Genomic DNA, 12,983 nt, shown 5'->3' with positions numbered 1-12,983 from the left:
AGGCACAGGCGTGTCTGTACATAAGGCGACTCTGACAGGAAATGATAAAGTAGTGGTTGGGAGTTTGGAGGGGTGGGTTAGTGGGTGGAGGCGTTGATCAGACTTGCTACTTGGGGAAAGTACCTGTTGTGCAGTTGGTGCCAGCATATCCTTTCTTAGATAAGGGGCCCAATTTGTAGAGTTTACTTGGGGAACCGTCCCTGACAGTAGCTGGGCTGCCTCGGGGGGTGGGTGGGCTGGTATTGTATCTCGGCCCTGTGCAGGACTGGACTGGGCTGAGGCTGATGGCTACTTGCCAATCCACTCTGTCGCAGATTCAGCAGAGCCTGAGGAGTGGGCCCGACAGCAGGAGGGACAAGCCTGAGCCGGTGGCCGAGAAGGGGCCAGTGGAGAAACCCAGTGCACCGACCACCCCGGGGCCCTCGGCCACACCCGACCAGAAGAAGGCCGAGCCCACCAAGCCTGTGACACAAGGTGAGAGTCTGGATGTCTATGTGACTGGCCCCTACGTCCTGGCCAATCCTGGCCCCTACCTCTCTCACCTGTGGGAGGGAGGAGGGAAGGGGGAGGAAGGAACGAAGGAGATGTGGGCAGCAGTTAGTGCTGGGTTTGACCCAGGGGGTGTGGGCTGACGGTCAGCGATGGGACTGACCCGGGGGATGTTGGGATGTTGGGCTGACGGTCAGTGATGGGACTGACCCAGGGGATGTTGGGTAGGTGGTCAGTGATGAATGGGACTGACCCAGGGGATGTGGGCTGGTGGTCAGTGATGGATGGACTGACCCAGGGGATGTGGGCTGGTGGTCAGTGATGGGACTGACCCAGGGGATGTGGGCTGGTGGTCAGTGATGGATGGACTGACCCAGGGGATGTGGGCTGGTGGTCAGTGATGGGACTGACCCAGGGGATGTGGGCTGGTGGTCAGTAATGAGACTGACCCAGGGAATGTTGAGTAGGTGGTCAGTGATGAATGGGACTGACCCAGGGGATGTGGGCTGACAGTCGGCAATGGGTCTGACCCAGGGGATGTGGGCTGGTGGTCAGTGATGGATGGGACTGACCCAGGGGATGTGGGCTGGTGGTCAGTAATGAGACTGACCCAGGGAATGTTGGGTAGGTGGTCAGTGATGAATGGGACTGACCCAGGGGATGTGGGCTGGTGGTCAGCGATGGGACTGACCCAGGGGATGTTTGGTAGGTGGTCAGTGATGAATGGGACTGACCCAGGGGATGTGGGCTGGTGGTCAGTGATGGATGGGACTGACCCAGGGGATGTGGGCTGGTGGTCAGTGATGGATGGACTGACCCAGGGGATGTGGGCTGGTGGTCAGTGATGGGACTGACCCAGGGGATGTGGGCTGGTGGTCAGTAATGAGACTGACCCAGGGAATGTTGAGTAGGTGGTCAGTGATGAATGGGACTGACCCAGGGGATGTGGGCTGGTGGTCAGCGATGGGACTGACCCAGGGGATGTTGGGATGTTGGGCTGACGGTCAGTGATGGGACTGACCCAGGGGATGTGGGCTGGTGGTCAGTGATGGATGGGACTGACCCAGGGGATGTGGGCTGGTGGTCAGTGATGGATGGACTGACCCAGGGGATGTGGGCTGGTGATCAGTGATGGGACTGACCCAGGGGATGTGGGCTGGTGGTCAGTAATGAGACTGACCCAGGGAATGTTGAGTAGGTGGTCAGTGATGAATGGGACTGACCCAGGGGATGTGGGCTGGTGGTCAGTGATGGATGGACTGACCCAGGGGATGTGGGCTGGTGGTCAGCGATGGGACTGACCCAGGGGATGTTTGGTAGGTGGTCAGTGATGAATGGGACTGACCCAGGGGATGTGGGCTGGTGGTCAGTGATGGATGGGACTGACCCAGGGGATGTGGGCTGGTGGTCAGTGATGGACGGACTGACCCAGGGGATGTGGGCTGGTGGTCAGTGATGGACGGACTGACCCAGGGGATGTACACTGACTGAAGGGGCTGTGTCTGTGTCTGTGCTGTATGACTCTGAGGTAGACAGCCAGGCAAATGAGCAACTGGACAAGCATCACGTGAAGACAAGCCACAGATGGGTGCGCCTTGAGCCAGGTGTTACTCTGATGCACTTTACACACCCTTTGATCTCCAGTTACTGCTCTTCTAGTGGGGCAAATGTTCTTCCTGAGTTAGCATCAGAATTACAATCAGCTTTAATCTCACTAGCATTTGCCACCTTTGCAATTGCATCAATATGCCGAGCTCAGCGTAGATCCGCAGAGATGTTGACACTGAGGAATCTGAAACTGCCCGCCTTTTCCACGGCAGATTCCTCGATGAGAACTGGTGTGTGTTCCCTCGACTTCTCCTTCTGGAGTCCACCGACAGTTCAGATATCATAGGGAATGCTTCAGTTTAGCAGTGGTGTGTGTGACATTGCTGTAATGGTGAATAAAAGGTTAATTGTTCCATTCACCCCGCTCAGATTGACTCATGGCTTGTTAATACATTTGTTGTTACATTTGAGGCCAATTAAAGCCGTTGCCCTTGGAGACTGCCAGGAACGATCCAAATATCGTGCAAAACATCGCATGCCTGCCAACAGCAGAGGGATGAGGCTCCCAACATGTTCCTAGAGCCAGACAAAGCACTCCATACACCCCTCCACCCTCCCGCTTCCGTTCCTCAACTCGTATCCTGCTAAAGTTTGGCCAGGACTTATCCATTGCCTCAACCGACCCCAGGTTCAAACATAGAAACATTTAAAAAAAACCTACAGCACAATACAGGCCCTTCGGCCCACAGAGCTGTGCTGAACATGTCCTTACCTTAGAAATTACCTAGAGTTACCCATAGCCCTCTATTTTTCTAAGCTCCATGTACCTATCCAGGAGTCTCTTAAAAGACCCTGTTGTTTCCGCCTCCACCACCATCGCTGGCAGCCCATTCCACGCATTCACCAATCTCTGCATAAAAACTTACCCCTGACATCTCCTCAGTACCTATTTCCAAGCACCTTAAAACTGTGCCCCTCATGTTAGCCATTTCAGCCCTGGAAAAAAGCCTCTTGACTATCCACACGATCAATGTCTCTCATCATCTTATACACCTCTATCAGGTCACCTTCCATCCTCCGTCGCTCCAAGGAGAAAAGGCCTAGTTCACTCGACCTATTCTCATAAGGCATGCTCCCCAATCCAGGCAACATCCTTGCAAATCTCCTCTGCACCCTTTCTATGGTTTCCACATCCTTCCTGTAGTGAGGTGACCAGAACTGAACACAGTACTCCAAGTGGGGTCTGACCAGGGTCCTATATAGAAGCAATGTTACTTCTCTGCTCCTAAACTCAAATCACATAATTGATGAAAGCCAATGCACATATGCCTTCTTAACCACAGAGTCAACCTGTGCAGCAGCTTTGAGTGTCCTATGGACTCTGACCCCAAGATCCCTCTGATCCTCCACACTGCCAAGAGTCTTACCATTAATACTATATTCTGCCATCATATTTGACCTACCAAAATGAACTACTTCACACTTATCTGGGTTGAACTCCATCTGCCACTTCGCTGCCCAGTTTTGCATCCTATCAATGTCCCGCTGTAACCTCTGACAGCCCTCCACACTATCTACAACACCCCCAACCTTTGCGTCATCAGCAAGTTTATTAACCTATCCCTCCACTTCCTTATCCAGGTCATTTATAAAAATCAGAACAGATCCCTGAGGCACACCACTGGTCATTGACCAGTGACAAAGTTCAAAAAGTTTCAAGTAAATTTATTATCAAAGCACATGTACAACTTGGGCATATGGCCAAGTGGTTAAGGCATTCAACTAGTGATCTGAAGGTCGTGAGTTCGAGCCCCAGCCGAGGCAGCCTGTTGTGTCCTTGAGCAAGGCACTTAACCACACAGTGCTCTGCGACGACACTGGTGCCAAGCTGTATCGGCCCTTGCCCTTCCCTTGGACAACATCAGTGTCGTGGAGAGGAGAGACTTGCAGCATGGGCAACTGCCGGTCTTCCATACGACCTTGCACAGGCCTGCGCCCTGGAGAGTGAAGACTTTCCAGGCGCAGATCCATGGTCTTGTAAGACTAACGGATCCCTTAAAATAACCCTGAGATTCATTTTCTTGTGGGCATAGACAATAACTACAAAGAATCACAACGGAATCAATGGAAAACTGCACACAGCAAGATGGACAAGCAACCAATGTGCAAAATACAAAAAAAACTGTGCAAATACAAAAAGAAAATAAATAAATAAACAAACAAACAAACAAGCAATAAATATTGGGTACATGAGATGAAGAGTCCTTGAAAGTGAGCCCATAGGTTGTGGGAACAATTCAGAGATGGGGGAGTGAAGTTGAGTCTGATAGCTGAGGGGTACTAACTGTTCCTGAACCTGGTGGTGTGGATCCTGAGGCTCTTGTACCTTCCTCCTGATGGCAACAATGAGGAAGAGAGCAAGATCACTGACGGTTGGTGAAGCAGCGGTGTTGATGGAGAGCTCTCAAAGAAGCAAGGTGATAAGTTCCGGTGATGTTAAGGGAAGGGTAAACAATATTCCCAGTCACCGATACGAAACCCCCTGATCTTACATAGGTTGTGATGTGGGAACATTCTCATTGCCTGAGAACGTAGACAATGTCTCGGTGTAACATGTTATCTCAAAGACTGAGAACTGTCCTCTCATCCTCTCTCAGTTCTTCCTCCCTCCATATCCACTCCCCCACACTTCCGTCTCTCCTCTTCCCACTCCCCTCCCCAATTTCTCCCTATTACCACACCTCCCTCTCCCACCTCTCTCTCAATTCCACCCCCTCAGCCTCCCCCTTCCTCTCCCTCCTGCCACCTCTCTCCTTCCCTCACCCCACCTCTCTCCTTCCACCACTTCTCCTCTCCACCATAAGACACAGGAGCAGAATTAGGCCATTTGGCCCATCGAGTCTGCTCCACCATTCCATCATGGCTGATTTATTATCCCTCTCAACCCCACTCTCCTGCCTTCTCTCTGTAGCTTTCGACACTCTGACTAATCCAGAAAATATCAACCACTGATCTAAATATACCCACTGACTTGGTCTCCACAGCCACCCGTGACAATGAATTCCACAGATCCACCACCCTCTGGCTAAGCAAGCCCATCCTCATCTCTGTTCTAAAGGGGCGTCTCTCTATTCTGAGCTGTGTAGACTCTCCCGCTATAGGAAGCATCCTCTCCACATCTACTCTATCTAGGCCTTTCAATATTCGGTAGGTTTCAATGAGATCTCCCCTCATTCTGCTAAACTTCAGTGAGTACAGAGCTGTCGAAACGCTCCACCACTCTCTTTCCCTCCCTCTCACTCTCTCACTCTACTCTTCCACTTCCTTGCTGTGTTTTCCCTCTTCCATCCCAACACACCTCAGACACGATAGCGTAGTGGTTAGCACGACGCTGTTACAGCCAGGGTGTCAGAGTTTGGAGTTCAATTCTGGTGCCATCTGTCAGCATGTTTGTATGTTCCTTCCTGTGTGTGCATGGGTTTCCTCCCACAGTCTAATGACATGCCAGTTAATAGGTTAATTGGGCATTGTAAATTGTCCTGTGATTGGGCCAGGGTTAAATGGGTGGATTGCTGGGTGGTACCGCTGATCACAACTTTTAAAAATGGCGGCGCGGAGGTCCTGTGATGCGGCAGCGGGTGTGGAGTGGGAGAGGAAGTTGTGAAGGGCAGGGTTGGTGCACAGTCACATGCTTGTCATTCTCCTCCACAGGGAAAGGCCCAGAGACCGTGAACGCAAAGTCCCCTTCCCCTGCTCCAACCATGACATCAGGAAATGGCAGCACGACCTCGTCTGTGACGGTGAGCGTGCCACAGAACGCCGAGAACAAACCACCTCAGGCCATTGTCAAGCCCCAGATTCTCACGCATGTCATCGAGGGGTTCGTTATCCAGGAGGGTGCAGAGCCATTCCCCGTGAGTACCCTCAGACCCGCGGACTTCACCTTCGCGTGGGGGGGGGTCGCTGCCCATTTGTTCACAGCCTCGTCATCTACTGACTTACAGCTACCAAGTGGCAGCTTCACTAACTAGCACCCATGAAGCTTAACTTGGTGGTTTAACTAACTAGCACCACTAAGTTTGACCTGTTTGTTTAACTAACTAGAAACACTAACTTTGACCTGGCAGTTTAACCAACTAATACCACTAAGTTTGACCTGATGGTTAACTAACTAGAAACACTGACTTTGACCTGACAGATTAACTGACTAGTACCACTAAATTTGTTCTGGTGGGTTGACTAACTAGCACCAAGTCTGATCTGGTGGTTGAACTAACTAGTATAAGTAAGTTTGACTTGATGGTTTAACAAACTAATACCATTAAATTTAACCTTGTGGTTGAACTTTACAAGGACCACTAAATTTGACCCGGTGCGTGAGCTAACTCACATCACTGAGAGTAACCTACAGTCTTCAGCTCTGTAGAGTTAGTCTGCTCGGTGTGATGACATAGCACACTGCATGAGCCAGAGCCTGCAGCAGGGTGTGGATTGCACTGGAGGATGCCCGTCCACTCAGACTGGCCAGTTGCTGAGAGAACGGATTAGTTCACCTTACCGACAGTGCTACAGCCTCTCCTGATCTACTCGGAGCCTGGTCACCTTGTCTGCTTTCCTTTCTGCTGGTTACGTAAAGCAGATTGAGTATATTTAAAGTGGAGGTTGATAGGTTCTTGATTGGTTAGCACAAAGGTTACAGGGAGAAGGCAGGAGAATGGGGTTAAGAGGGATAATAAATCAGCCATGATGGAATGGCAGAGCAGACTCAATGGGCTGAATGGCCTTATTCTGCTCCTATGTTTTATGGTTTTAACACTCACCCTTAGTTACACACACATTGTTATCGAGGAATCCTGCCTTAAGATGTTGTGAGGAATTTCGCACCATTAGTTGGAGCGGGATCTCAGATAAGTTCAGCTCCTGTTTCACACTCCTACACCCTCTAGGTAATTGGAGGGATGTTTGGATATCCTGCCATGACTTCCCATGTTCCCTTACTATGTAGGAGTAAGTCATTTGCCCTGTTGGGTCTATACAAATCAACCACTGCTTTAAATATACGCAATGACTTGGCAGTGAATTCCACAGACCTACAACTCTCTGCCTAGACCCGTTGACCTGCACCCAGACCGAGCCCTCCATATACCTGTCATCCATGTACGTATCCAAACTTCTCTTAGAAGTTGTAATCGAGCTCACATACACCACTTGCACTGGCAGTTCGCTCCACACTCTCACGACCCTCTGAGTGAAAAAGTTTCCCCTCATGTTCCCCTTAAACTTTTCACCTTTCACCTTTAAGCCATGACCTCTAGTTGTAGTCCTAGCCAACCTCAGTGGAAAAAGCCTGTTTGCATTTATCCTATGTGTACCCCTCATAATTTTGTATACCACTATCAAATCTCCTCTGTCTTCTACATTCCAAGGAATAAAGTCCTAACCTGTTCAATCTTACCCTATAACTGTGGTCTTCAAGTCCCAGCAACATCCTTGTAAATTTTCTCTGTACCCTTGAACCTTATTTACATCTTTTCTGTAGGTAGGTGACCAAAATTGCAAACAACGTTCCAAATTAGGCCTCAACTATGTCTTGTACAACTTCAACATAACAATCCATTTCCTGTACTCAATACTTTGATTTATGAAGAACAATGTGCTAAAAGCTTTCTTTACGACTCTATTTACCTGTGATACCACTTTCAATAAATTATAGACTTGTATTCTCAGATCCTTTTGTTCTAACACACTCCTCAGTGCCATACCATTCACTGTACAAGATCCACCCTGGTTGGACTTGCCTTGCATTTGTCTGCACTAAATTCCTTCTGCCATTCTTCAACCCATTTTTCCAGCGGGTCCTGATCTTGCTGTAAACTTTAACAATCTTTCTCGAAGTCCACCACACCCCCAATCTTGGTGTCATCCACAAGTTTGCTGAGCCAGTTAACCACATTAACATCTAGATCATTGATATAGATGACAAACAACAACAGATACAGCACCGATCTCTGCGACACTCCACTACACAGGCCTCCAGTCAGAGAGGCAACCATCTACCACCACTCTCTGGTTTCTCCCACAAAGCCAATGTTTAATCCAATTTATTACCTCATCTTCAATGTCAAGTGACTGGACCTACTTGACCAACCTCTCATGGAGGACCTTGTCAAATGCTTTGCTGAAGTCCGTGTAGACAACATCCACGGCCTTTGACAACATCCACTTCAACTTTGCGAGTAACTTCCTCAATGAGCTGTAAGATTGGTTAGACATGACCTACCACACACAAACCCATGCTGATCATCCCTTATCAGTTCCTCTGTCTACCCAAATACTCATGTATACAGTCCCTTAGAATACCTTCCAATAACTTCCCCACTACTGATGTCAGGCACGCCAGCCTATAATTTCCTGGTCACAGCGAGAGCATGAAAACTGCTCACAGACAGTGCCAGAGTCCAGGATCAAACCTGGGTCTCTGAAGCTGTTCTGCAGAGGCTTTCCCCACCGTCCTGCCCAACATCCACGTCCAAATATTTAAAGGAACCCTCACCAGGTTCCAGGAAGGAGCAGTGGGTGAGGGGATAGGGGAAAAGTTCAAGTTCAGTTTATTATCATTCAACCGTGCAGGTGTAGAGTACTGTGCAAAGTCCTGGACACATACATACAGCTAGGGTGCGTAGACTTTTGCATAGTACTATATTTGTCAACGTGGAGCAGAGAGCACCTTTGTAAACCTGGCAGAGGCAAAGGATGTTGGGAACGGTGAGGGTGGAGTGGCATGAGAGGGGTGTGGGACAGGTGGCAGAGAAGGGGTGCCAGTGGTGCAAACATATCCAGCCCTGAGACACCAGGCAAGGTCATTTGATTAGAAATAATTGGTTTGTGTTGATTACCAAATGTCTCTCTGGTGCTTCCTGCTCCCTCCCTTTCCCTTCCCCTTTTCCCAACCACGATTCCCCTCTCCCTGCCCCCTTCCCACTCTCAGTCCACAATAGAGACCCATATCAGAATCAGGTTTATCATCACTCACATATGTCATGAAATTTGTTTTGTTTTAGTGTGGCAGCAGTACAGTATAATACATAAAATCACTACAGTCCTGTGCAAAGCTCTTGGATACCCTGGCTGTATATATGACTTTTGCACAGTCTACCACCAAACAAAACAATGTTCTTCTGGACCAAGGTGCACAACACAGTGTGTATAACTCACACACACAACACAAAGTAATGCTACCACAAATAAATTAACAAACAATAAGGTGTATTTATGTTAGAAATTTAAAAAGTAAACAGTATAATACTACTGGTGCTTCATACGTGACAAAATGCGTGCGTGGGGGCAGTGAGTTCAGTAGTCTCACGGTCTGGGAGAAGAAGCTTTTTCCCATCCTAACAGTTCTTGCCCTAGTACTACTCTACCTCCAGTTTGATGGTAGGGAGTCAAAGAGATTGTTGGATGGTGGTTTCTGTGGGATCTCTGCCTGTAGGAATCTTCTTCCCAAACCCCACCTCTCCACCCAATCCTTCCCAGAAAACCCATGACACCTGCTACAACAAGCTCCCCAACCAAGGGCGAGGGAGGCAGGAGAGAGACAAGGGTCTATTGTTCACACCTAGCTGAAGGAGGCAGTCACTCCGTCTTGGTACTGTAGTGCTTATACCAGGTATACGGGCAGTAATCTCCCTGGCATTCCTCACCAGCACTCAGGACAGGAAACCAGTGGGATATATTGGAATTCTGGGGTTATTAATCTCAGTTTCCTTGTCTGACAATCCCGAGACCAGATATTAAATCCCATCACGGAGGCCTCTATTGGTCCGATCGACCGTAGATGTTACACCCTAGCTGTCTGCGTTGTTGGTACAGCACCGTCAGTTGATACGTGAGCCTGGGCAGTACGACGCGAAGACCAGGCTGTTGCTCATGCAGCAGGCTCGCACCTCTCCACACACCTGATGAATCCAAAGAAATGGCAGAGACTGAAACAGTTTGGCACCAGTGTCATCGCAGCAGCTGCCAGTCAGCGTTAACTCAACATAGTGCCTTAGGGACTCCAGCTCTGGACTTCCGCTTGGGGTCTACTCCCAAAGACATCCCCATGAGTGGGCGTAGCCGTAAGGCAGCGGAGCTTTGAGATCAGCTGACGAGCCCCATGACAGTTGTGCAACTCAAAACATCGAACAGTACAGCACAAGAACAGGCCCTTCAGCCCACAATGATTTGCCAGACCAATTAAACAAGTAATTCGAATCCAACTAACCCTTTTTTCAACTATTTATTCCCACCATAGGTACTTCCTGACTTGCAGAGTTCCTCTCGCATTGTGTGTGTGTGTGTGTGTGTGTGTGTGTGTGTGTGTGTGTATGTGTGTGTTGCTCAAGATTTTCAGCATCTGCAGAATCTCTTGTGTTTATAATCCCTTCTACCTACACAGTATCCATGCTCCTGTAGTTCTCTGTACACTCACGTGCCTACCCCTGGCAGCACATTTGAGGCATGCACCACTCTCTCTGTTTTAAGAAAACAACAAAACCTGCCCTGCTCATTTGCATAAGACATAGGAACAGAATTAAGCCATTCAGCACATCGAGTCTGTTCCACCATTTGATCATGGCTGACTTATTATCCCTCTCAACCCCATTATCTTCCTGCCTTGTCCCTGTACCTTTGGCACCTGTACTAATCAAGAATCTATTAGGCTCCACTTTAAATATACCCAATGATTTGGCCTCCGTGGCCATCTGTAGCAATGAATTCTACAAATTCACCACCCTCTGGCTAAATCAATTCCTCCTCATCTCGATTCTAAATGGACACCCCTCTATTCTGAGGCTGTCTCCACTGATCTTAGACTCTCCCACCGTAGGAAACATCCTTTCCACATCCACTCTATCAAGGCCTTTCACCATTTGATAGGTTTCAGTGAAGTCACCCCTCATTCTTCTGAATTCCAGTGAGCACAGGCCCAGAGCCATCAAAATGCTCTTCATATGACAAGCCATTCAGCCCTGGAATCATTTTCATGAACAAACAACAGCACTCAGATCTACGGTGATGAAGTGCTTTGAGAAGTTGGTTATGGATAATAATCAACTCCTGCCTGAGCAAGGACCTGGACCCACTGCAATCTGTCTGTTGCCACAATGGGTCTGCAGCAGATGCCATCCCATTGGCTCTTCAAGGTACCTTGGATCACCTGGACAATACCTATAAATACATCGGGTTGCTGTCTATTGACTACAGCAACCTGATGTGGGTACGGTTTAACACAATCATTCCTACAGTTCTGATCAAAAAGCTACAGAGCCTGGGCCTCTGTATTTCCTTCTGCAGCTGGATCCTCGACTTCTTCACATGAAGTCCACAGTTTGTGTGGATCGGAAATAATATCTCCACCTTGCTGATGATCAACACTGGCACACCTCAAGGATGTGTGCTTAGCCCACTGCTCTGCTCTCTACACACATCTCAAATGCTCATATTTGCTGACAGCAGAACCATTGCTGGCAGGATTTCAAATGGTGAAGTGAGGGTGTACAGGAGGGAGATGTACCAGCTGTTTGAATGGTGTGGCAGCAAAAACCTTGCACTCAGTGTTAGTCAGACCAAGGAATTAATTGTGGACTTCAGAAAGGGTAAGCCGGGGAAACACGCAACAGTGCTGATCGGGAGATCAGTAGTTGAAAGGGTGAGTAATTTCAAGTTCCTGGGCAATAGCATCTCAGGATCTATCATGGGCCCAATAGATCAATACACATTTGCACAGAAGGCACGAATGACAATGGCTTTATTTCATTAGGAATCTGTCACAAATTTCTGCTGATGTATCTTGGAGAACACTTTGACTGGCTGCATTACCGTCCCGTGTGGGGTACCGCACACTGCAGGAGCTGTAAACTCACTGGTGCTCGGCTCCCCAGCATCCAGGACATCTTCAAGGAGCGATGCCTCAAAAAGGCAGCATCCATCATTGAGGACCCCCATGGCCCAGGACATGCCCTTGTCTCGTTGCTACCATCAGAGAGAACGTAGAGGAGCCTGAGGGCTCACACTCAATGTTTCAGGAACAGCTTCTTCCCCTCTGCCATCAGACTTCTGAATGGACAATGAATCCATGAACACTGCCTCACTACTTATTTCTGCTCTTTTTGTACTACTTGTTTAACTTTTTAATATAGACACATAACTAATTTACAGTCTTGTTATGTATTGCAGTGTACAGTTGCCGCATAACAAGTGTCTCGACATTTGCCAGTGATATTAAATCTGAGTCTGATTCTGTGCCTCTCATAACCTTAAACCTCTATCAGATCTCCCCCCGGCCTTCACCGCTCCAGATAAAACACCTAAATTTGTTCAACCTCTCATTATAGCACATGCTTTCTAATCCTGGTAAACCTCTAATGCACCCCCTCCAAAGCCTTGACATCCTTCCTATAACAGGGTGACCGGAATTGTACGCAGTACTCCAGATCTGGCCTAACTAGAGTTTTATAAAGCTGCAACATAACTTCCCGACTTTATTCCATAACCTCGTCAACCTTTTTAGCCTCTTTCAGAGAGCTAGGAACTCGGGCCCCAAGACCCATAGATTGTTAGAAAGAACTGATAATGTTTCTGAGGTGTGATTTAAATTCCCTGGTTCACAAGGTTCTGAGGTCAGGAGATGAAGGTCCTTAACCCAGCTGCTCTGTGAGTCTCAAACCCTCCGCAGTGTGTTGTGGGTCTTGCTTCTCTGTGTACTGGACTGTGACCCCACCCCAGTGTTACTGCAGCTGTTTGAGGCAGCTCATCACCACCTTCTCCAGGGCAGCGGGGGATTTGCAATGAATGCCCCCCCCCACACTCCAAAAACTGAATAAGGAAAACATACTAATTCTGCAGAGGCTGGAAATCCAGTGCAACACACACAAAACGCGGGAGGAGCTCAGCAGTCAGGC

At 48.7% G+C, this 12,983-nt stretch overlaps 1 protein-coding gene across 13 annotated transcripts in view; it reads left to right on the top strand.

Annotated features, from left to right (window-relative positions):
- Positions 1–12,983, top strand: part of LOC134337922 (polyhomeotic-like protein 2) — a 308,667-nt gene that overhangs the window by 271,045 nt on the left and 24,639 nt on the right. For all 13 annotated transcript variants that reach the window (XM_063033301.1, XM_063033300.1, XM_063033308.1 and 10 more), the window contains 2 exons: positions 315–474; positions 5,749–5,951. In XM_063033301.1, coding sequence (XP_062889371.1) covers positions 315–474; positions 5,749–5,951 — 363 coding nt within the window. The remainder of the gene's footprint in view (positions 1–314; positions 475–5,748; positions 5,952–12,983) is intronic.

Source organism: Mobula hypostoma, chromosome 25 (genome assembly GCF_963921235.1).
Source record: "Mobula hypostoma chromosome 25, sMobHyp1.1, whole genome shotgun sequence".
In the NCBI taxonomy this organism is placed as follows: Eukaryota; Metazoa; Chordata; class Chondrichthyes; order Myliobatiformes; family Myliobatidae; genus Mobula; species Mobula hypostoma.
This window is presented reverse-complemented; position numbering and strand designations above follow the sequence as displayed.